General features: G+C 40.2%; 1 protein-coding gene across 1 annotated transcript in view; it reads left to right on the plus strand.

Annotated features, from left to right (window-relative positions):
• The window catches only part of lrba (LPS responsive beige-like anchor protein), a 312704-nt gene that overhangs the window by 252138 nt on the left and 34873 nt on the right, over positions 1–25693 (plus strand). The window contains exons 46-47 of the mRNA XM_037689844.1: positions 8229–8396; positions 20742–20831. Of these exons, the coding sequence (XP_037545772.1) occupies positions 8229–8396; positions 20742–20831 (258 nt within the window). The remainder of the gene's footprint in view (positions 1–8228; positions 8397–20741; positions 20832–25693) is intronic.

The following is a 25693-nucleotide window of genomic DNA, read 5'->3' on the forward strand; positions in this document are numbered from 1 at the left end:
GACATTCTGTGCTCTTTTAGAGCGTTTAGAAACATTGTTTAGAATATTTCAATATTATGGGAAGGGTTTAAAACTCCTTTATATATATATATATATATATATATATGCACACACTAAAATAAACCTCTACTTATACTAATATCCCTACTTCGCGGTTTTTCACTTATCGCAGGGCTTCAGTGTACGCCCCCGTGATAAATGAGGAACTACTGTAATCATAATCAGCTCGACTGGTCTATAAGAAGTGTGTTTAAAGTTGCTCAACATAACTTGCCTCAACAAAGGTGACAAAATCTGCAACAATTATAACAAAATGTATTATTCCGTTAAATGAGAGTTATTTACCCTTCAATCCATCCATTATCTTCCGCTTGTTCCGAAGTCATGTCATGGTGGCATCAGTTTGGGCAGGGAGGCCCAGACATCTTTTTCCACAGCCACCTCTTCCAGCTCTTCTGGGAGGATTCCAAGTAGAGTTCAAATTCAAATATACTTTATTAATCCCAAAGGGAAATTAATTGTTGTCGTAGCTCATCTTGGTTTCATTAGAGTTGTTCTAGATGCTGATGTCTTTGGGCAGGAAGGATGTCTTATAGCAGGCCGTCCCACAGTGGATCCGCAGAAACTGGCTACAGATGTCAATCTGTCCATCCAGACAAGCAGACCTCTCTGTCCTCTTGGGCAGCAGGACTGCCTGAATGTCGGACAGAACTTCCTGAGCGATGGCCATTTCTCCCAGCAGCCTGCCAAGCCCCTAGTTGCCGCAGACTTAACTGCAGGTGCTCCCGCTGGTCCTCCCGCTGTCACAAGCTGTGTTTCCCGCTACCTCCAAGATCTCTGCAGTCAGGCACTCAAGCACTGCCTCCAGGTAGACGGGAATGCATCCACGGCACCTCCTTTTCAACTCATTTGGGATTTGGGGCTGTAGTTGAGATTTGAGCTTTTGAGATGTTAATCAGCTGCTCCCAATTGTAGAAAACCACCCTGTTGTTATGGTTACACATCATAACAAATGTCCAAAAGTAAAAAAGTTTTCAGTAGAAATCCTTCCAGCACCACAGCATCTGATACCAGAGGAAGTAATCATCTGAATAAAGCGATTTGCATTCAGAAAAGAGTAATTAAAGTTTTCAAAAGCAAAATCTCAGAATGAATGTGAGAGCTACTCCAACATGCAACCACCTATAGCGGCACAATTCTGGAAATTAGTTGCATTCGGGCCTAAAAAATCCAACCCGGTCTGAGCCCAAAGGCATTGTGTCCGAGCCTGATCCGACCCGACTAATTAACGCTAATTATAAAGGCCTGAGCCCGAAGCAAACCCGACATGTTATTTTATTTACCAATAAGCTTTTACTGCTTTTGTAAGCAAATCAGTTTGACATAACATTTAAAAAAACATATTTCAAAGAAAGGAAGATATAAGATCTCTTGTTTATTAACAAGTCGTCAAATGGATATCTTATATTAACATACAAAACAAATAGCCTAAAAAATAAACTCTAAAGACAGGCTATTATACAGATGAACAAAAATACTTACAGAGCAAAAAATATTTGGAAAAATATAGAACAAGGCTATTTTAATTGAGACCGAAAAGAAATTTGTATAAAATTAACCTGAGTCACGCTGACGCTGATGAAGCGATTTAACCTACGTTTTTGTCATCAACTACTACTTTAAAATGGTTCCAGACCTCAGATTTTGCACTGTGCTGGCTTTGTAGAGCTAGTTCTCGTTTTTAGCCTTTGTTTAATAATTTCCAGCCCCATTATGTTGCTTTTTGTAGGTCAATTGCAAATCTTCAGATGTGTGATAAGAGCAAAGCAGGGGGCGGGGCCACATGCATAATTAGTTGTGCAAATGCACCAGCGCTACTCTCTTTACACAGTCAGATTAACTTCTGCACTCTATTTTCTTTCCTTATCCTCAACAAATAAACTTACTGCCTCCTCCTCTACAAGTAGATTAACACAATTTTATATCATGCATTCTCATTTAGTTTTTTTTGTGCTGTACGATTTGTTAAACTGCACCACCGAAGCCCGACCCGGCCCGCCCATCAAGCACATAATTTCGGCCCGACCCAGCCCAAATTTCACATCAGGCTCGGATGAGAAATCACAACTCTTAATTCCAAGGCGTTCCCAGGCCAACCAAGAGACATAGTCTCTCCAGTGTGTCCTGGGTCTTCCCTGGGGTCTCCACCAAGTTGGACATACCCGAAGGACTGTCCTAGGTAGTCGCCCAGGGAGCATCTTTACCAGATGCTCTAACCACCTCAACTGCCTCCTTTCAATGTGGAAGAACAGCGGTTCTACTCTGTCTCTCCCAGATTACTGAAATTCTCACCCTAGCCACTTCACACCTGCTGCTTCACACTTGTACTCTCTAAGGGAGCGTTCAACTACCCTGCTGAGGAAACTCGTTTCAACCTCCTGTATCTGCAATCTCGTTCTTTCAGTCACTACTTAAGTTCATGGCCATAGGTGAGGATAGGAACATAGACCAATCATAAACGGAGAGCTTTGCCTTGCAGCGCAGCTCCGTCTTCACTACAACAGACTAATAGCCATTCCCACATGCCGTGGTGTCTCTAAACAAGACACCTAATCCCTAATTGCTTCCTGGGTGCTTACTTAGCTGCCCACTGCTCTACTTGGGTGTATCTCGTGTGTGTGATGGGTTAAATGCAGATAACTAATTTTGTCATTGTATGGGAACATACAACAATGACAATCTCAAACTTCCTGATACATGCTCAATAATCCAGGTAGAAAAATCCAAAAAAGTTCAGTCTGGTCCTCTGGACATTCAAAAAACAAGAAAAAAAAAAAAAAATGTAGAAACGTTTCGTCTCTCATCCGAGAGACTTCCTCAGTCTGAGGTGCTGTTTTCAGCTCAGTCTCTTAAATAGCACCTTCTCAGAGTGGATCAACCAGTTTGCTGCTGACAACCAAAACCAGCTGATCACATGGTCAAGAAGGACCATCAGCCAAACAATGGATCATTAGCACACTGATGGCTGTTTACTATTCACAGGGGGTTGAGTGATACTAACAATCACAGCATTGTAAGAGGGGGACAGTTGAACCCGGAGGCCTCCACCCCTGTTTAATGATGGACGATTTCTTTTCACAAAGATGGCCTCCTTTACTCCTCTCTCAAACCATCATTCCTCTCTGTCCAGGATGTGAACATCTTCATCCCTGAAAGAGTGACCGCTGGCCTGGTGATGAGTGGGTATGCTTACATGGGCATAAGTAACCGGATCAAATGGCCGGTCGGAATAAAAGTGTGTCATGTAAACACTCCGTTCGTGTTATTTTTTGTGTATTCGGCGCAATCCGATGTAATTTGTGATCAGAACGAAACGGGTGGTTTACGCCGATCCGAAACCCGATCGGTGCGCATGTAAACGCTTGATCTGTTCCTTTTTATCTGATCATGAAAAACTGACCTGACTGCCCATGTGCAACTTTGCCATTTCTGCCTGGCTAACGCTAATAATATTAGCATGTCATGGAAGCAAAACTGGTCGGTGAGCGACACAACATTTCTATTAGAAACTTTGAAAGAGCTCAAAATGATCTGTATTATCTGTAGCTCAGTCAGGGAGTGCAATAACGTCTCCACCATCATTAAAACATGTCGCAGGTCCATTTTGGGTGCTCAGTTTGTTTACGTTCACCCCGGAAGTAGAACTTCTTCTTCGGTGTTTTTTTTTTAAGGAGAGTTTACCACTCTGCGCATGTCAGTACTGCTGTTCAGAACAAAGCCCGCTGCATGTAAACGCTCGTCATGAACAGATTGTGCCCATGTAAACAATACATTTGAATTATTCAAACAGAACACATTTCAATCCGGTCAAAGAATTCTGCGCATGTAAACATAGCTAGTGTAGACCGCAGAATCCTGGCCTGATGATGTCGATCTTCTGTTAGTTAGAAGTTAGAAGAGGATCATGGCCTCAGATTTGGAAGTGCTGATTCTCTTTCCCGCCGCTTCACACTTAGCTGTGAACCGGACTCCCTCTGCCCCCTTCCTGCACCAAGAAATTTTGTCCATAAAAGCTATGAACAGAATCAATGACAACGGGCAGCCCTGGCGGAGTCCAACTCCCACTCTGAAGGTGTCCAACTTACTGCTGGCTATGCAAACCAAACTTTCTTGTAACTTGCATAGGGATTGAAACAGCCCATAGCAACGGACCCCCAATCCCATACTCGCAGACACCCCCCCCCCCCCCAGTGTACCCCGAGGAACATGGTCAAGCGCCTTCTCCACGTCCACAAAACGTATGCAGACTGAATGGCCAAACTCCCATGACCCCTCAAGGACCCTATTTTAATGAGCTTGTCCAGTGTTCCACGGCCAGGCTGGAGCCTATATTGTTTCTCCTGGATCAGAGGTTCAGCTACAGTTATGGACAGACCAGCCCCGAAGTACACCGTCTCGGCGTCCTCCATGGAAAGCTTTGGAAGTTTAAGGTGGGATTGAGAAAGTCCAAGACTTATTCCTTACACTTCCTGACGACATAGCTGGTTGAGGTCAAGAGCACCCCACCTTTACTCAACACAGTGTTAATAAAGCACTTCTTCCCCTCCTCAGCTTCCTTAAGGTTTGCCAGAATCTCCTTGGAGATGACCAAGAGTCTCTATCCAAGGCTTCACCGAACTCCACCCACAACTGAACTTTTGCCTCAGCAACAGCCAAGGCTGCAGACTGTTTGGCCCGCCTGTTCTCCGCAGCTGCCTCCAGAGTTCCACCAGCCAACCAAGCCCGATAGGACTCCTTCTTCACCTTAACAACCTCCCTAATGTGGGGTGTCCACCACAGAATTTGTGGACAGCCACTGCAAGAAATACTGACAACCTTGCAGCCACAGCTCAAGGCAGCCACCTCAGCAATCGAGGCATGGAGCATGGCCCACTCTGACTCAATGTCTCCCTTCTCAGTTATTTATCCTAATGTGCTTTTTTTAAGCTTTAATGCACGTCTTATACTTCAAGATTAGAAAATTAATTCATATTTTTATTTTCACGTTGTAATGTATTGTCACTTTTTTTCTTTGGGTTAAAGATAAAAAAAAATACTTTCTACAACTCTAACTGTGCTGAGATGAATGAAATAAGGAAATAACTATTTGTTTAAAAAAAGTGTAATATTGAGGTTATTTCCATGTACAAATACTTTTAACCAACTCTGCTTAAAACGCAATAATTTGTGTTTAGTTGTTTTTATGGCTAATGGAAAATTACAGAAAATCACAATTTCTATAGATTTGTATACTACATATGTATTTCTTTGGAAGCTTATTTTATCAGTAATACTGAATTTATTTATGAAATGAAATACTGTTTTACATGAAATGATTAGAATACTTTTCTTGTTTTCAATACTTTTATGCCTAATTTGTCTAAGTTCTTAGTTAGTCTTTCTGGTGATTAATGCTTCAAAATAAAAGGCTTTAACCAGTGGTGTAGTCTACATTTTCGTAGTGGGTATGTGCTTAGACACCAAAGTACCGTAGTACAATGTAATTGTCAATTTATTTTGATTTTCCCGAAGCACCTCCCTAGGAAACGGAAGATAATGGATGGATGGTCACACATACAAACACGCATACATTATCATTATTTATTATTATAAGTTTGTTTGTTTTTTTTAGTTCAGACTTCCAAAGTAAATTGGACTAAATATGAAAGTTATTTAGGCTTTAAGTGACACATGTAAATATGAATGTTTTAAATTAAGTGTTTCTTAATAGAATTTGTGTTTAAAAAAATAATTTAATGTAATCCGACCAATAATTGTTGCTTAATAAGGGTGTGGCTGTTTATTGCTCTCAAAACTTTGTGCTGGTGGCTTCAAAGGTTACTAATACTTTCAACATGACAAAATATAAATATCCGATCTAAACTTTTATTCTGAAAACCCCCTCGCCCTTGTTCCGGCGATGCTCTGCGTCAGTCTCGCTAGCTTTACGTAGCTGGAGTGGCTTCCGGTGGCACAGACACCTGGCGAAATACAAACACACTCTTCTCCCCCAGCCCCACCTCTGATACTGTTGTTCTCCGAGACCGTTTATGATGTGTTTCACCCCAATCACTAGTCTGGCCCCGACGTTTCAATGTTTCGGCATATCAATGACGCATGCCCAATTACCATATATGTCACGCATCACTGGGCACTTTTAAGTGCGTATACGGAAATTCCCAAGCTTTTCTAGTGGGTATATGGCATATACCCACGTATCACATAGACTACACGACTGGTAAGGTAACGTGATAAATAAATAAAGTGCTATGTGTTGTCATCATTGTATGTTCTCATACAAAGACGAAATTGACTCTCTGCATTTAACCCATTGTACCTGGGATACACCCAGGTGTAGCAGTGGGCAGCTATGCAAGTACTCGGGGAGCAATTCGGGATTAGGTGTCCTGCTCAGAAACACCACGAGATGTGCAATGACCGTGGATCGAACCCAGGACCTTCGGGTCCCGAGTCGGCTGCCCTGCCCCTACCCCATCTCAGCCCTATCAAGGCATTTTCACATGAAAGTGCAAAATTTATTTTATACTCAAGAGTTACACATTCATCTAACGAGGTTAAATTCTAATGGGTTAGCTAATCAAGAACTCTTGAGCCTTTTGTCAAACTGATTTCTAAACAAATGTCCCCAGTTCTGAGATAAGACTACAGTTTTTTACCTTTATTCTGCAATTCATCATCTTCAAATGGTCCACATGAGTGGTTTACATAAAGCCAGACCTCAGAGGAGGGAGCTGCTAAAACATTGCTGCTCTTTTGCCGCTTTGTCATTAAGTGCGGCTCCACTCGGCTCTTCTTGGTTCTTCTCAGGTGAAGGTGATATGCCACTACAGTGGTGACTGACCTGTTTCCCAGCTCTGTGGGCAGGATCATCAATGCAAAGGCGGAATCATCCCATACTTGCTGATTAGAGTTGAGACAGTGGCAACATGCCAAATGTTTCCCTTGACTGACTGACCGTTGATTGCTGTGCACATTAAATGCTCATCAGTCCCAGCTTTAGTTTTAGGAACACGGGAGTATGGCCTGTCTAAGGTCCATTCTAACACTTGACACACATTTTTCTTTCACGTATACAGATATGCACGGTTGAAGCTCACTCTGACTTCTCGTATCGGAGAAAAGAGGTTGTTCCCGCATTATTTACAATAATTAAAAAGTATTGTAACAAACACAGACATTTATTTCTTATTACTCTGTTTTATCTTTGTCCTGAAATGCAGATTTATTTTATTTATTTTTAGTGTTAGCAGTTAGACCAAAAACCTTAACACCTTTTTTGTTTTTCTCCTGGTTCGTTTGCCACTTTAAAACCTGTCTTTATTCCTTTTCTCAAATCATCTGTTAAATACTTTCATTGCTAAGCTTCTCATCAGTACAGATCATGAGCCAAAATTTAGTCTGTGCAGATGCTGCAAGGAAACATCATCACACCTGAGCTGCACACAGCTTTAGACATGTGCTTGGCTCCCTGGCTAAAAATTGCAATTAAGCAAGTGGGGAGAAATTAGATGCAAAATGGCCTGTCAAAAAGTCACATTTAAGTGAGGGATGCACTAGCACATGCAGTAAAAATTTAAATGATATAAATTGCCATTTAAGTGCAGCACAGGCTAATGTTTAGTCACAAATTAATGTGACACAAGGCAGCAATGACGATCAAGGGCTGCCTCATTCTAATTTTGTCGTGTTTAGAGGGCTTTTGTGAGCCTGCGACTCTACACAAATTAACACTATTGCCTGTTTTTATGAGAAAACCATAAATGGTTTTTCCCCTCCTTTGCCGGCTAATGAGGAGAGAAAACGGCTTGTATCTAAATAATGGCGACGCAGAGACGTCTGCTGGAGGAATAACACAGGCTGTCGTCGGCTCACAACCAGCCGAGAAAGAACAAAGACAGAAGCTGAAATGACTCCCTAATGAGTCACTGGAGTTTTGATGCTCCCTTTTAATCAGATTTTGCTTGTTATAAAAATCATCTGCAGATTGCATCACATAATTAGCAGGAATTCCACCTTCTCTGAGCAGTTTGCCTTTGAGGAGCATTAAGATTGGTAATGGGAGGAAGAACATTTTTGAGGAGCACCTTTTGGTCAAAGTTTGGTGTTTAAATGGCTTTCATATGTTGACATTTCTAATAGTCTTAATCTGTCCTCCGTTTTTGTTACAGGCTCTGGAGAGTGAGTTTGTGTCCTGTCAGCTTCACCAGTGGATCGACTTGATTTTCGGCTACAAGCAGCAGGGACCAGAAGCTGCGAGAGCGCTCAATGTTTTCTATTATCTAACCTACGAAGGCGCAGTCAACCTCAGCTCCATCAGTGACCCCATGCTCAGAGAGGTGAGGCTGCAAGTTTGTACACAGACATTTTAATACGTTGCTGATTTAACTCCATAAGATTATGCTGAGTTAGATACAAAAATACTATTACGGTAAGTACACTGGAGCACTCTCAAATGGATGCTTAATATGACTACAATACAAAAGCATCTATATTTCAAAGGAGTTTTCAATGCCATTAGCAACGCTAAATTGTCTATAGAGCGGCACAAGAGAGCTAAGCTAACAGTCTACTGGCAGGTATTGCTGAGCAAAGCTTTTCCCTTGTGTAATACTTTTTTGAAAGCACTCTCCACCAAGTGTTCCACTTTAACGCCTTAAAGCCTCCCTGGCTTTCATTTATTATTCATTCCCACCACTTTTAACTGCTGCACATACAGGCTATGCTGGCCTGCACAAAAGCAACCACACGAGACATAGGGCTGAAATCAAAACACAGCAAGCTCGCCCACCACCAAACACCGGCTTAACAACTTCACCAACCTGCTGGAAAAAGCAGCTTGCTAGCAGCAAAGCCAATTGACCCAGTTGACATCATCCTTTTTTTTTTTTAAAGCAAAGGTTTAGCATGAAAATATATTTGTCTTGATATAATATTAAAGGTTTATTCATTCATTTATTCATTCATTCATTTCAACCTGGTTCTTAGATGACCCATATTTTTGTTGCTTTGAACCGTAATTACTGGATTCTGGTAATCTGTCACTGCTGACTTGATTATTCAGAATATCTTTGCTATGTAATGTCAGATTACTGAAGTAGGAAACTTAAAAGTTTGCTTAAAATGTGTGTCTATTATTGGATGATTGATGCCTCCTTGAGCTTTATTTTGTAAGTTTATTTTTAAAGCACCTGTTTCAAATGATGAAACAGAGCTTTGAATTGAAACACAATGAGGGGAAAAAATACATATTAAGAGGAAATCAGTGCAAGCTTTGTATTATACATACCTGTACTCTCTAATGTACGACTTGTATAAAAACACTTGTTTACAAATTGAAATGACACTCGTTTCACATAAACGGACATTAATTTATATATTTTATGCTTAATAAAATGTGCACAGTATGTCAGTAAAACTATTAATCGCAACTAGCTGATTAGCAATTAGCATAGAAGCTAACATGATATTGAAAATGCCATTAAAAAGTTAACCTGATTAGCGTTTTTTGTCAATTAAATTTATACATCATTTGGAACTGTTTCTGTCCCAAATCATGCATGTCAAGGTCATTAGTAAAAACAGTTATGTTAAGATGACCCAAAATATTATTTACAGATGTACATTCTTCAGACTTTAGTGAAGAAAAGGTGAAAAATAAGTGAAAACACATTGCAGCTTGTTTTAACCACAACTGCTATAACAGTAGTAGATCAAACAACTATATATCCTGCTACTGACACATTTTTCAGACTATGTCACAGACGATGGGGAGTAATTTATTTATTACATGTGATCCCTAGGTAAAACTAATTCTGTGTGATTAGGGCTTTAGAGACAACTGAGAAAAACTTAACACAAGTAAAATGCCCCCAAAGGTGATGTGGAATGAGATTGGTGAATTTACCGATAACTTGCTTGTCGGACTCGTTGGCTTATGTTTATTAAGCCTGTTCAGGATCTCAGGTATGTTCTGTGTGTTGTTATTTCAGATTAAATGTCTGTTGTTGCACTTTGTGAAATACACTTCTAAATAAATGCAACTTATATTGTTTTTTTCCTCTTCATGAGGCAGTTTTTGGCTGATGCGACCTATAATCTGGAGCGACTTATAGTCCGGAAAATACGGTACTATTCTGCTGATTCTGAAGTGGCAGCACAAATTAACATGAACAAAATAGATATTTGACAGTTGATTCAGAATGTTCCATGTCCACCAATACAATGCATCTAAATATAAATTACACTGTATCCCCTACCCATACTGTTAATACATCATAAAAACAAAATCTCCACAGTCGGAGTGCAATGGCTGGAAGAAATGTAGCTGTGAATTTCAAGTTTTGCATTTAAAATGTGTTTCTATAACCAAGGGCAGTAATGGACAAAACAATGGAAACAAGGTTCATTATGTAATAAATAAGACTTCTCTTGGCATTCATGTCTAAATGGAGATTAGTTCAGAGTATATCAAGTGGCCGAGCAGCCTTCTGCCTCCCCTCTCGCTGCCCTTCATGCTCACTGACTGGAGCATCGCGGGCACAAGGGGTAGATCTTTGATTTATCACCTCATTCACCCTAATTCCCATCCAGATGTGCTATGGCCTTTACACACACACACACACACACACACACACACACACACACACACACACACACACACACACAAAGATTCATTATCTGAGTTGCCTGGTCATTTCCACACGCAGTGCATTACCCATTTTTCTGTTTAAGACACACATGCCTACATGTACATGTACACTAGAAAACTGGATCCCTGGTCCTTCACTGTTTATGCTAAGCTGTTCCAGTGATGATGCTGTTTATTATTTATCTACCAAAAGATGCAAAACCATCAAAAGCAGATGAATATGATCTGAGTTGTATTAAAACAGCATTCATCCACTGTGCTACCATAATTTGAACTGTAATAATGAACGATTGAAATGCACATAAAACAAAAGCACAGTGGATTAGTGGTTAGCGCTGATGGCTCACATCAAGAAGGTCCTGAGTTTAATCTCCAGGTTGGGTCTTGGATCTTTCTGTGCAGAGTTTGCATGTTCTCCTTGTGTTTGCATGAGATTTCTCCAAGTACTCAGGTTTCCTGCAACCATCTAAAAACAGTCATGTTAGAATGCCTTCAGGCCAGGCCTCCCTTGCAAATGAGCTCTGCGATCTCAATGGGATTTGCCTGGTTAAATATAGGTTAATAAATAAATAAGTACAGTAGTCCCTCGTTTATTGCAGGGGTTATGTTCCAACCCCCCACCTGCACGAAGAGAAAAACCGCAAAGTTTGAAAGCTGTATTTATTTTAGCATATTTTTTAAGGCTTTATAAACCCTTCCCACATGCTTGCAATGTTCTAAATTCTTAAACCGATGTAATTTTAACATATGTTTATGTACTGCATACTAGCTATGTACTGCAAACAAAACTACACAACGGCCCCGATCGAGTCCAAATCCAGATGAAAAAGTCTCAGTGAGTGCCGGAGAAAACACCGGACCTCCAAGCGATGCCTCGAGAGGCTCCCTGAGCTGGCAAGCAGCACTCAGATTGACCGGTGATGCTGGAAGTCCAGTTCTGGTCCAATTCCTGGTCATTCCATACGGCTCTCTGCATCCACAGAGCGCCAAAGTCACTATGAATAAGGACCGAACTTTCAAAACTTTCCCTTCATTTTGGCAGAAAGCAGTGGCCGGAAGCACTGTTGGCTTCTGGGAAATGTAGTCCTTTTCAGTGGCGAGACAGTGTAGGCTTTTGAGCGAAAACTACAAAATGGTAGCGCCTGTCCAAAGTTTTTTTTCATTACCTTTTTACTGTATCCCCTGCTGTCCCAGTCACGTGAGTAATAATTAAGTTGGCAATCATGTGTCATGTACAATATTTTTTTTCTTATTTGCAATCTTACTTTGAAAAACGCGAAATAGCAAGTCCGCAAACGTCGAACTGTGAAGTCGCAAGGGACTACTGTATTGGTCTGAGTTATTGTTAAAAATGTTTTTTAGTTTGAGTTGGGATTATCTTGCAAATTTCAATAACTTTTAATTTAAAGTTATCCAGTTTTCTGGTATTTGAAGAAAAATATTTTCAGTGTTCTACATGTAGCAGTATAAAACAAGACAACTGTTTTATTGCTACTGCCATTATTAGTGTCGGTGAAATACAGAAGCTAAAATTATCTGTTAATGTGTAGTGTTCTTAAAACTTTGAAGTTCATTTTGCTCCCAGGTTATAAAAAGAACTCGTCGTTTTCTAGACCCACTCTCTCTACGATGCCGTGGATCCAGTCTGCTGCTTTTTAAACTCTGAAAACACGTCCAGTCTGAGCACTTTAATTAGTTAAATAAACAAAAGCCGTGTTTCCCTTGTGAGCTAATCCAAGGTTCTCCCGTCGGCAGTGTTTGTGCGGAAGGAAAAGTGCCCTGTCTGTGCAGAAGGTGGAAACAGTTTCATGCCTGGACCTCATCACATTCAAACGCTGGAGGGGACTGGCTAGAGGGCTGCAGGAACTCTGAGACTGACGGCTTTGCATCTGAAAGTGTCCCCAGAGTCCGTCATTACTGAATGACAACTGTTTGAGCCAGAGTTCAGAGTTGTGGTCTTAGCCGGGATAGGCTGCATTAAGGCGAGCCCTGGGGCAGAGCAGTGGGAAGGGGGATGAGTCACAGATGTGTATTTGTGTACGTTTGTACGAGACTGGTTTATATGATTTTGTCTTTTTGCTTTGCAGATCCTATACTCCTGCCATGCTTTCTGGCAGACGCCAACTCCCACAACCCTCAACCTTTCCCACATGCACAAAGTTGATTTCTCGAGATAACACATAGACACAATATGCATACAAAATATGCGTGTGTGAAAATTTATTTATAGGCAAGGGGGGCCTTGCCATTTGTATATTTCTGTGTGCTCATCAACCAAAAAAAAAAAGAAAACCACAGTTTATGTTTGTGTGCATTTTGGTTCTGGAAAAAAGTTTGAACGTACAGATTAGTGTTAGTGAATGCTAACACTGAACTGTGAATACCAGTGTCATGTTTTTAAAAACCCTGATTGTTTCCTGTCTAGCTTCAACCCCCCACCCCCCACCCCCCTAAAAAACTGTGCATACACATTCATTTATGTTGTGGTGCAGGGAATTGCATTCACATCTGTGTTGCCTCTTGGTGTATAAAGAGAAATTTACCCTGATTTCCCTTTTCGTGGTTCTACAGGGCTTTTTCCTCTTTCCCGTATGATTATGGAAAAATCCCACAGCCTCTCACACCGGCGACAAAACAGAGCTCCATTTAAATTGTACAGTGTTTGCTTAATTCGGCAGAAGATGGGAAATAAGGCCATGCATGTGAACCTGCTTTGAGACTTTGCCAAAGTCAGTTCCCAAACATCAGCCATGTAGTTTTTGGCCGATGTTGCATCCACTGTCCACTCTTGTTTCTTAAGATTTTAATTTAAAGCCCAATCATACAAACTTCATAGCCCATCGTTGGTTAGAAAAACAAAATGTTTGTATTCATTCATTCATCCTTGTATTCATGGTTTTAATTCTATTCATAGTTTTCATTATTGGGTTGATTTGCATAAAAAGCATAATGTTTTACATGGAGATCCATCTTGTCAAGTGGCTAAGTAAATCAAAGAACAGGCTTGGACTGAACTAAGGGCACTGCAGCCATTTAAATGTATAGAATTCAGAAAAGCCTCATCAGACATGGGCCAGTGCCCCTAAAAGAGATTGGCCTTGTGGATGGACCCTCATATAATCACCTGAGCATTACATTGGCATATAGGGATAGGGCATCCTGACCTAGAATCTACCGCTTTCCACCGTCTTGGCAGCCTCGTAAATGTCAACTCTGACCCTAATGAAGATGAGTTGAGTGTCTTTGAGGAGTCTCTTCTTCCACACATTAGCTTAAGCAAAAAAAGAACAGTGACACTTTGACTTTGAATGATGCACTGATATTCTGTGCTTGAGATTGAAAATATTCAGTTTCTATACAGATTAGTTGTAAAATCTTGAATTGATGTGAGCTCATTTTTAATATATATTTTTTTAGCCCAGTATTAGTATATATGAACACTAAAGTAATGCATCATGAGTAGGTGCAGGTGTTTCTTGGTGGTTGGACATGCAGGTTGTTTTTTTTTAATCTTTTTATTTTATTCGGTTTTTTTTTTTACTTGTGCAAAACACCAGTTTGTTTAGTTTTTTGCTTTTACTGATCCAGATATGTAACAAAGCTGCTGCTCACGATGCATGTGTTGTTGACGTCCTGATTTCAGTCAGTCTAACAGACATTGTCAGTTGTGCAGCATTCCATTCTTCTACCTGCATCCATGCGGAACAGTTTTTTTTTTTTTTTTTTTTTTTTTTCATTTTATATATTTATTTAAATGTTTACTCTTGCAAAAAGGGGTATTTTTGCTCTTTACATCCAAACTAAAACGGTTTTGTCAGACGATGAGAGACAGGACTCCGCAGGAATGTTTTGTCAGTAAAAGCATACCTCTTCCCAGTAAAGTGAAAGCCCTCTCAGTAAATTTGTACAGAGGCTCTCAAATGTAAAAAGCAGCATCACAGAGTGAGCTAATATAAAATCAAAAGTAGAGATATAGGTAAATTAATATAAAACACATTACTTAAAGGAATGTGTTATTTAATGACATTATAATTATGGGATGATAAAATTTATTTATAATTGGATTTCCCTTTGGCCAATTTCCCCCCTAAGGAACACTAGGTGTTTTTGTAAGGTATACGGGAGCTTTTATAGCAATTCTTACAAAATAAAAATAATTTAGATGGATTTTTCAGCTTCATTAGGAACCATCGTGTTAAGTGACAGAACAAAAATAACAACAAAACATAAATTAATGAGACCTTCTCAGAGTTAAGTGTTTCAGTATGAATGAAACCATAAAATAGAAGTATTTTTGGCATGAACAAAAACCAGACAGTGATGGTAGTAATGTATTGTTTTCAAACACAGAGTTCAAGTACAATATGATTTTTAAACACTGCAATTTTAAAATTGTAAAGGATTTGTATATATCACATGTTCAATTTAATAACGTAATGTGTCTCATTGTGCAAGGGGAGATATAATAGTTGCCAGACTGCATGAGTCTGTACATCACAACGATCTGACACAAGTTGTTTCAGTTCAACAAATAAAAATTAAGGACTGATGTTAATGCTCATTTCATTAGATCCAGACTCCAACAAGAAGAGAGTGTGAAAATTGAGACGGCTGTGGACTAGGGGTTGAACGAAAGCATATTTTTAAAAGTCGGCCTCAACATGATAAAAGTCGAGTTGACGTCAACTAGCCAATGTGATGTCATAGGAACTCAAGACGCTATATCATATTCACAAAAAGTCATTTATTTGCAAAAAAAAAAAAAAAAGAACAACAAAACATCGGAAGCGTATATTTATGCTCCTACCATTTATCATACTGCAAATAAGTCATAGTAAAACCAAAACTATTATTAAGCTGCAAGTTGGTTTTATTTGATTTAATCCATTAAATAAACCACCGCGGCGGTGGTGGATCCTCTACCGGTTGTGGGGTGTGTGGTGGTGGATTATCCACCAGCGATGGTGCGCCCCCCTGTTTTTATTTTTTATTTTATTTTATGGATTAAATTAAATTAAATAAAAACAAGGACGGTGATCTCTGAGCGGTTATCAGCGCTGGGCGGTGGCGTGACATGTAACCCAATCATGTTACTGCGACTTGTCAACGTGAAATTAAAAAACTCACGATATGTCCTAGACTTGACTAGTCGATTCAACCCCTATTGTGGACATGCTCATAGGCTGAGGAAAATACAGACCCTTTCCAAAAAATTCTAATATCATGGAAAAGTTGATTAACTTCCATAATTCCATTCAAAAAATTAATCTTTAATAGATGATAGATTATAGATGATAGATTCAGGGCCCACAATTTAAATGATTTCAAGAATTTATTTGTTTATTTTTACATAATTTGGGTTTCCAGCTCATGAAACCAATGAAAACAGGAATTCAATAAAATAGAATACTGTGAAGACATCAGCCACACTACTCAGTTTTTGCAGAAATAAAGAAAGAAATTGGGATCACAACAAATCAATAAAAATATGGTACTTTCATAACGATATGTCAATCTTCAGTATTTTGTTGGGAATCCCTTTGTCTTAATCATTGCCTAGATGCGACGTGGCATTGAGGCAATCAGCCTGTGGCATTGACTGGGAGTTATGGAAGCCCAGATTTCCTTGATGCTTGCTGTCAGATCTTCTTGGTTGTTGGGTCTAGTGCCCCTCATTTTCCTCTTGAGAATACCCCATAGATTCTCAATGGGGTTTAGGTCCAGCGAGTTGGCTGGCAAGTCAAGCACTGTGGCATGGGTATCAAACCAGGTTTTGGTGCTTCTGGTGGCATGGGCAGGGGCCAGGTCCTTTTGAATGATATCTGCATCTCCATACAGATCCTCAGCAGAAGGAATCATGAAGTCCTCTAAAACGTTCTGGTAGACTGTTGCAGTGACCTTGGATTTAAGAAGGCAGAGTTTATCAACACCTGCACCGGACATTGCACTCCAAATCATGACTGACTGTAGATATTTCACACTGGACCTCAAGCAGTATGGGTTCTGTCCCTCATCCTTCTTCCTCCAAACCCTTGATTTCTGAATGAAAGGCATACTTTACTTTCATTGGAAAAGAGGGCCGAGGAACCCAACAGTTGTAGCCTGTCTCCCGGATGCGTCTGAATGTGGTGGTTTTTGAAGCTGTGACTCCCGCCTCATTCCACTCTTTCTGGATCTCTGCCAGATTCTGGAATCTTCTCTGTTTGATAATCCACTGAAGCCCACAGTCTTATTTTGCTGGTGCATCTTCTCCTGACACATTTTACCCTTCATTAGAATTTCCATTGATATGCTTGGACACAGCACTCTGTGACCAGCCAGCCTCCTTACCTATGAACTTTTGTGGCTTACCATCCTATGGAGGGTATCAATGATGGTCTTCTGGCGAGTTATGTCTGCAATCTTCCACATATTGAACCGAACTGAGAAAATTGAACCAAACTGAAGCAATTTTTAATGACACCTGGAGAAACCTGTGCAGGGGCTTTAAGTTTAGTAGATGATTAGTGCGTCACACTCGATTTAAAAACATTCATGCCCTGAAAAATTTGGGCTGATTTCTCCACAGTATTTAAATTTTTTTAAATCCTGTTGTCACGGGCTTCATGAGTTGGAAGCCCAAATTATGTAAAAATAAACAAATAAATATTTGAAATTGTTTAAATTGTGGGCCCTGAATCTATTATCTATTAAAGATTAAACTTTTTGAATGGAATTATGGAAGTTAAGCAACTTTTCCATGATATTCTAATTTTTTGGAAAGGGTCGGTATATCGGCTGCAGCAGCAGTAACAACACACTGCAGGTTTTCCCTAGAAATTTTCGGACACTGCTCAATTTATGTTCATTTATGGCTGTTGGTGAGCCTGTGACACTGACTGACCATTGATCAAAGCTCACAACAAAAGATTTTGTAAAAAATAAAATTCACTTGAAAAGATTTTGTCTATAGCAGCTGAAAATTGTAACTTGTGAACCTAGCTTAATTCTTATAGGATAAAAATAAAATAGCTTGCAATTTAGCGAAATATTGAACTGTTTGAAATCTTTGTTTTTTTATGTTGTTCTGCAGAAATTTAAGGACTCACTTCTGCCTAAATAACTTGATGAAACCTTGCAAAAAGGTATACTAAAATCTAAAAAATTAATTTAATTAATTTATTTATTTTTTGCTTTGTTTTGTTTTTTGAATGTCCAGAGGACCAGATTTAACATTTTTTTAGATTTTTCTACCTGGATTATTAAGCATGCATCAGGATATACTAAAATCATTCCATCATCTTCTTCTCTAGTTAGTTTCAGACAATGGATATGAGTAGGTGAAAATTGGACTCTGCCAGGGCTGCCCATTGTCACTGATTCTGTTCATAACTTTCATGGACAGAATTTCTCTGTGCAGTCAGGGGGCAGAGGGAGTCTGGTTCATTGGCCTCAGGATTCCATCTCTGCTATATACGGATGATGTGGTCCTGTTGGCGTCATCATGCCGTGATCTTCAGCTCTCAATGGAGCGGTTCGCAGCCGAGTGTGAAACGGCTGGGAAGTGAATCAGCACCTCCACATCTGAGGCCATGGTCCTCGGTCGCAAAAGGGTGGATTGCGCTCTTCAGATCTAGGGTGATGTTCTGCCTCAAGTGGAGGAGTTCAAGTATCTCAGGGTTTTGTTCACGAGTGAGGGAAGAATGAAACATGAGATTGACAGACTGGTGTGGTGTCTGCAGTATTGCAGACTCTGTGTCGGTCCGATGTGGTGAAGAGGAAGCTGAGCTGTAAACCGAAGCTCTCTGTTTACCGGTCGGTCTATGTTCCTACCCTCACCTATGTTCACAAACTCTGAGTAGTGACTGAAAGAATGAGATCACAAATACAGGCAGTTGGAATGAGTTTCCTCCACATGGTAGCTGGACTCTCCCTTAGAGATATGGTGAGAAGTTCAGTTATCCGGGAGAGGAGCAGAGTAGACCACCTGCTCCTCCCCATTGAGAGGAGCCAGTTGAGGTGGTTTGGGTATCTGGTAAGGATGCTCCCTGGGAGCCTCCCCTAGGGAGATGCTTTGGCATGTCCAACTTGGAGGAGACCCCGGGGAAGACCCAGGACACAGTGGAGAGACTGTCTCTCAGTTGGCCTGGGAATGCCTTAAGGCTCCAGTAGACTTGCGCGTCCTGTCAGCCACATGGAAACTGTGCGCACTGTACGCAGAGGGTTGAGACTTCTTGCTCGAGCGGCCACCCTGAGCGGCTGCAGAGCAGCTCCACAGACAAGGGGCGTTTACCTTTGGGACAAATTGCGGTCGCCAATTGTTCATTTGCTGACACGCCTACTGGATTGATTGACAGGTCCAAAAAACGAGAGCGGGCAGCCCCAGCCACAGCGGTGTTCTGTGTTTATATGTTGTTAATAAAAAGTTCTAAAAAATTTAAAAAATAGGGAGCGCTGGTCCTGCAGCCCACACATCAAAGCGGCCCACCAGGAAATCTCCAGACCCTCCTGCAGCCACGTTGGACCTGATTTTAATTCACTCGTGACAAATTCCTTAATTTCTCACCATTTCAGTCATGGCATCAATGGAGGAGGAGGAAGAGATCGCTTGCCTTTTGGCAAAAAAACAAAAGAAAAGGCCAGATCAGGGATGAAGAAGGGGAATTTAATACATTGGTATCACATACAAAACAGTCCGTCGCCGGGGAGTTCATTGTGCGAGACTGCGTACGTGGTTGTAAAAACTGAGCTTTGCACGGACATGCCCTGCGCAGACCTACGCATGTACCTCCGGATGTACGTACGCGGGAATATACTGGGGGCTTTAAAATCCCAGAAGAGCTGAAAGAGGTGGATGTCAAAAGAGAAGTCTGGGCCTCCCTGCTCAAGCTGCTGCCCCCATGACCTGACTTGGGAACAAGGCGAAGATATGATGGATGGATAGATGGATAGATACGAGTAGACTCATTTCCCAAGATTCTCATGGATATTCCAAGTGCAGGCCTCAACTATGAGCTCATTCTCAGGCTGCGCCAAGTTGGGCTCAAACATTTCAGCCTACACACACAAGCTGTCATTCTTACCCAGCAGTTAGTCGTAGAGCACAACAACACACTGATGGCTCTGTCATCATTTTGTGTTGGCCTTTCTGTCTGCCTGTCCCTTTTACACACGTTCATTCTTTGTCTGATAGGTGGTCTTCAACTGTTATCAGCCTGATGGTGTTATGCACATTTACCCTGATGTGTTTAAGAGTATTTTGGTTTCTAAAAATGGAAAGATTTGAGAAACACTTTTATGATTATTTTTTGTTTAAGATAATGATTCTGGTCATATGTTCTACAATTTGTCTCCGTTTCAACTTTGGGAAACAGTAAAGATCTTTCTTGAAACGTATTTACAAGAAAGTTTAGTTAAAGAGCAACATAAAAACCTACTTTACTGATAAAGAATGTTTGACATTCTAAAACCATTGTCCTAACTGCCTGATGTTTTAAGGTGGTTTAGAAAAGCTTCATGCATCTGTACTGCGAGTGTGTCCGTCCTCACAGTGGTTCGTCTGACATTGAGCTGTGTGATGATATCCAGAGGCTGCTCAGCCGGCGTCTGCTCTGACATTTATGGTCCAATACCTCTTCATTAACACCACCTAACCCAGCATACCAGTCAGTCTGCCCACAGCCTCTGATTCTGTATGGCTGTACAGGATTAATTGGCAGCTTTGCATAAATGCGTGTGAACAGGAGACGGTGAAAAAGAGTGTTTATATGTAGAATGTGCACATGTGCTTGAATACAAGTGCATGTATTATTCACCTTGCTGTAAAGGCTTTTATGATGTTTTTTATGTAAACACAATAATCAGGGAAGGTTGTAGCATGTATAAAAGAATAATTTGTATTTACTTCTAAGTGCAAAGTAATCTGTTCTACATTAGCGGGGTCGTTATTGTTTCATTGAGACAAATCTGAGGCACATTACAAGAAAAATTTTACAGAAAAATGAGATGAAATGTATATAATCTTTGTTTTTTCTTTTCCTTTTGTTTCGTTTAGGCTGTGGAGTCTCAGATCAGGAGTTTTGGACAGACCCCTTGTCAGTTACTTATTGAGCCACACCCGCCCCGAAGCTCAGCCATGCAAGTGGTAAGTGGTGCGCAAACCTACATCACCAATGAAATGACAACCTGCTGACTTGCTCTCCTCCGTTATCTGAAGTCAGACAGCTTTTAGAAGGGGGTTCAGAAGACAAGTAATCTTCATTACCTGCATTTATCTTTGATTTTTGGTCAGCACTTGTGTCTACATTGAACTCTGTCTGATGATTTGCAGCTTTTTCTATTTGATCATTTTCCAGTCTGTCTTTATCTTTGTACAACTGTGGGGAAAAATACACTCTTGCTTTTGAAAGCATCCCCTCGCTCTTTATTAGTGAGGTGTTTGTGAAAAGGAGAGCTCACAACCATTTGTGTACATTTAGTAAGAGGGCTTTGAGGGGGATGGAAGCAAAGAGTTGAAATGAAAACCTGGTTCTGAGACAGATTTTCCACCTGAGCTGGAAACGGAGCAAATCAGCTAAAAAAAACAACAAAAAGAGCAATAAAAGGGAGCTTGGAAGCAGTGGCCCTTTAAGGGCCAAGCAGTGCAGGCAGCAGTGCCTGCTTGTGATGGGCCGAGGTCCCATGAGTCCCTATTAGTGTGGTGTCCCTGCGGCGCTGACAGCTGGCTGTAGACCACCACCCAACACATACACATTTACAAACTGGCTATTCCTTTGATTCTGTCATTTTACTGTGTGGGTGAATACCTACGAAATCATTTTATTTTTACTCCACCATATGGTTTTCAAAGATTCACTATTCAAAAGCATTTTCCTAACAGATTTCTAGCCCCTCTCTTAGTGCTTTACATTTATTTAACTTCGCAGATCTCTTTGTCCATGATCTTGCTCTTCACATTCTTTCTCTCTCATGCGAATGTGTTGTCAGTGTGTCAGCATCTGCCCATGCTGGTGGTAATGATACTGTCAGTGCTTCTAGTTAGCTGTCACACACACCACATTTTCTCATCTCTGTTCCTGATGTTAAACACTGATGTTCCTCTTCTTTACACACAAGGAGGAAAATAGCTTTCTGTTCAAGCTGCTTAGCACAAACTCTTCTTACATTGTTCTAAAACCTTGTCTAAGCAGAGGAAACAGTTTGACAGCTCAATGGAAAGACTTTCTCTTATGGCAAGATGTTATCTACAGTTGAATGTTCAAAAATAAATTTATGGTGTATTTAAAAGAAGCTACAAATATTTTGTTTAATAATTCATAAAGCTTCAAAGAAGCACATTTAACTAAGAGTAGATGAAAACAAAGAACATGTTGACAAGATTTTAATTATTAATGTATTTTTGATCAAAATGATCTCATGTCACATCCTATCATCATCCTTGGTTTTTCCTCTACTTATATTGTAAATTGAATATCTGACTTCAGTGTTCTTTTTCTGACATTTTTAGACTTTATATGAAATGTAAACATAGATCAAGTGGCTCTCAGTATTTTGTAGATACGTAAAAGGAAGGGGCGAACTTCACATAAAAATAACATTTAATGATAAAACCTAATGGGCCCGAGATGGTATAGAATTAGGGCAGTCGATTTGGAACCAGAACGTCACGATTTGACTCTCGACCATGCCAACATGTCGTGGTGTCCTTGAGCAAGACACCCAATCACTAATTGCTCCCCGGGCGCTTGCATAGCTGCCCACTGCTCCACCTGGGTGCATCTCAGATGCGATGGGTTAAATGCAGAGAACTAATTTTGTCACCATATAGAAACATACAGTGATGACAACACATAGCACTTAACTTAAAGCAGTTGAGCAAATTCAATGACACAAAACATTCAGTTTAGTAAACAACATAAAGCTACAAAAAAAATGTTCAAAACAAGCTTTGAAAAGACAAAACCTCAAGTTTTCTTTAAAGCTGGAGCTAGAAATTTTTGGAAGTCTTTTGCAGACATTAGAGGACCTACCCCAGGGGCATGATTCCAGCTTTCCAAACAGCTTTTCTAAATTTTGATCCTCTTTCTTGGTGGTTGGTCACTGTAGCCAGCCAGTGCATTGACAACCCTTTACATTAAAGAAGCTTTGGCAAACCAGGGTCAGAGCGCCAATTTATTCAGCCGTCTCATTGAGCCACAAGGACTCATTTACAAGAGAGACTTATTTTAAACAAAGAACAGATGAGGTACAGACAACAGTAGACGGACATAAAAAGCATATATCGGTACAATGAAAAGTAAATTAAATTATATAAAATTTTCATTCAACCTTTATTTAATGGGTTAATCCCATTGCACCTCGGGGACTCATTTACAAGAGAGACCTGATTTCTTAACAAAGAGTGATGACAGCAATGGATAACAACAACAACAATAAACTGTCAAAATAGGATTAGGCATACAAATTTAAGTTCCTCTTTTTTACAAATCAAAATAAAATCACAACCAAAAGGACAATCAAGATGAATAGTAGAAAGAAAAACCTAGCTAAATTATAAGGAGATTTAGGAAACTTAAAAACAGGAACATGTCTGCATTGTTTTTTGCCAGGAGCTTAACAGAGTTTTAAAGTCGTTTAGAGAGGTTAAGGTCGAGAGCTTCAAATCTTTTTACAAGATATTCCAGGAAACAGGAGCCGAGTAGGAGAAGGCCCTTTTGCCTACTGTAGTTCAGTCTGCACTGAGGGAACGCTGCATGTAATACTGTCCAGAGAGCGCACGCTGTAACTGCACTCGTGCTAAAACATGTAGGAGGAGATGTATGAAGGCAACAGACCGAGAAGTGATTTAAAGATGAAAATGTACCAGTGGAAGAGTCTGAGTGAGGTTAATGATGACCAGTTAACCAGTGAATACAGGGTGCAATGATGGGTACAGTAGTTGCAGCCAGTTATGAATCTTAATGCACCATGATAGACCGCATCCAGCATCTGCAGAGTATAACAAATGACAAATAACAAAACAAAGCAGCTACGTTAAAAGCAATGTAAAATACTAAAAACGGGAACATGCCAAGGCCCCGGCGTTCAGCCACTGTCCATGACATTGTGCACCCAACTCGTATGGCCCCTCCTGCAGGTGGTGGTCCCACAGGAAGGCAAACCCATTCAGGCTGAGCTCGACCAGGCCACATTGGTAGACCCGGTCACTAGGCGATCGCTGACGAGCCCCTCCCCCAGGCCTGGCTCCAGGGTGGGGCCCCGGTAAGCCACATCCTGGCAAGGGATATTGAGTTCCTTGTTCTTCTTTGTCCATACAAGTGTTTTGTCTCGGTTGGCCTGGGAAAGCCTTGGAATCCTCCCAGAAGAACTGGAAGCGATGGCTGTCGATAGAGATATCTAGGCCTCCCTGCTCAAACTGCTGCCCCCACTGCCCAACTTCGGAACATGGTTGGATGGATGGATGGACGGATGGACGGACAGACGGAATCAAGATAAAAATAAAACCATCACTCTAGTTTACTACCAGATAAATCTTTGTGCTTACACTTTGCATCAGAGTTACGTTATTTCTCCATTGCAGCATGTACAGAGGAAAAGTATGGGTTCAAGAACACAACACTGAGGGACACAACAAATTACCTCAGTTTTAGATGACTTGCTCAGTGATACCTCTGAATAAATATTTCTGTCAAACAAAAAATAAAAATCTTGAGATATTAACGTGCCTATGGAACTGAGCCAGGTTATGATTTGTAGTTTAGCAGTTACGTCTAGGATTTCTAGAGGCTTCTATGTCCAGATTAATGGTGAGAGTATTTTTACCAGAGAGCAGAAGTTTCTCAGGGACAAAATGTGCATTCAGATAACATTCTATGGACATTCATTTCTGGGTGATCATGCCCATGAAAGGTCAGTTTGAAACTGACCCACAGTGGCTTAATGCAAGCGTTCACATCAATTTAGTATTCTGTATGGCTTTTAAGAAAAATGCTTCTTGGAGCAGCATGGAAAGTTTCTGTCAGCAGAGGGTTATTTATATTTTTTTGCACATTGTATTTAAGACTGAAGAAGACGGTTTAGAATACTGAAGATCAGTAGTTGATGTTTTTAAAAATCGCAACCATGTTTCTGAGCAGCCATTTGTCAGCATTTTTTTTTTTTTGCATGTGTAATAAAATTTAAAGCTCTTTTGAGAGACTACATTTTCATTCATCAGCTTTTCACTATGTGTGAGCTTCAAATTTTATTGTACTTTATCCGATTTCTCTAAACCAGGGGTTTCCAAATTTTTGGTGTTCAGGGACCCCTTACAGGGGAGAAAAAATTCATGGACCCCCTCATAACCCTCATGTTTATTAAATAATTTTCTTCAATTTGTCTCTTTAAAGTAATAGAAATATTTGTGTGACATAAATACTTAAGACCTGTTCTGTAATAGTGTTAATACAGTTTTTATACTTTTAAACATGGGGTATTTTTCATTCAAGACACATTTAATTGAAAAAAATATTTTCAAATTCCAAAAATGACAGTTTTGAAAAAATTAAAAGTATCAAAAACCACTTTAAAACTTTAGCTATTCACATAATGAACATAATAAATGTATTGCCACTTCTTCAAATTATTACAGAAAACTCTTTACATAAAACTGAACAGAATCATAACGGCAGTAGACATACCAAGTGACAGAGCTTAATTTGTAAACTGATCGATGCCAGAACACAAATAGCAGGGGGTGGGTGTGTTTGGGGATCCATCCCCAGAAAATCTTGAGTAAAGTAGATGTGTTTTCCTGCATTTTGGTGTATTTGAATGGGTTGTTAACCATCTAAGTGCTTGTTAAAATATATATATGCTTTTTTTTTTTTTTTCATTCAACCTTTATTTAGACAGGTTAATCCCATTGAGCCTCGAGGACTCATTTACAAGAGAGACCTATATATATATATCTATATATATATATATATAGATATATATATAGGGTTAGGGTTAGGATAAAAAAAAGGT

The sequence above is a fragment of the Nematolebias whitei genome, chromosome 16, assembly GCF_014905685.2.
Source record: "Nematolebias whitei isolate Nwh7 chromosome 16, NemWhi1, whole genome shotgun sequence".
Classification (NCBI taxonomy): domain Eukaryota; kingdom Metazoa; phylum Chordata; class Actinopteri; order Cyprinodontiformes; family Rivulidae; genus Nematolebias; species Nematolebias whitei.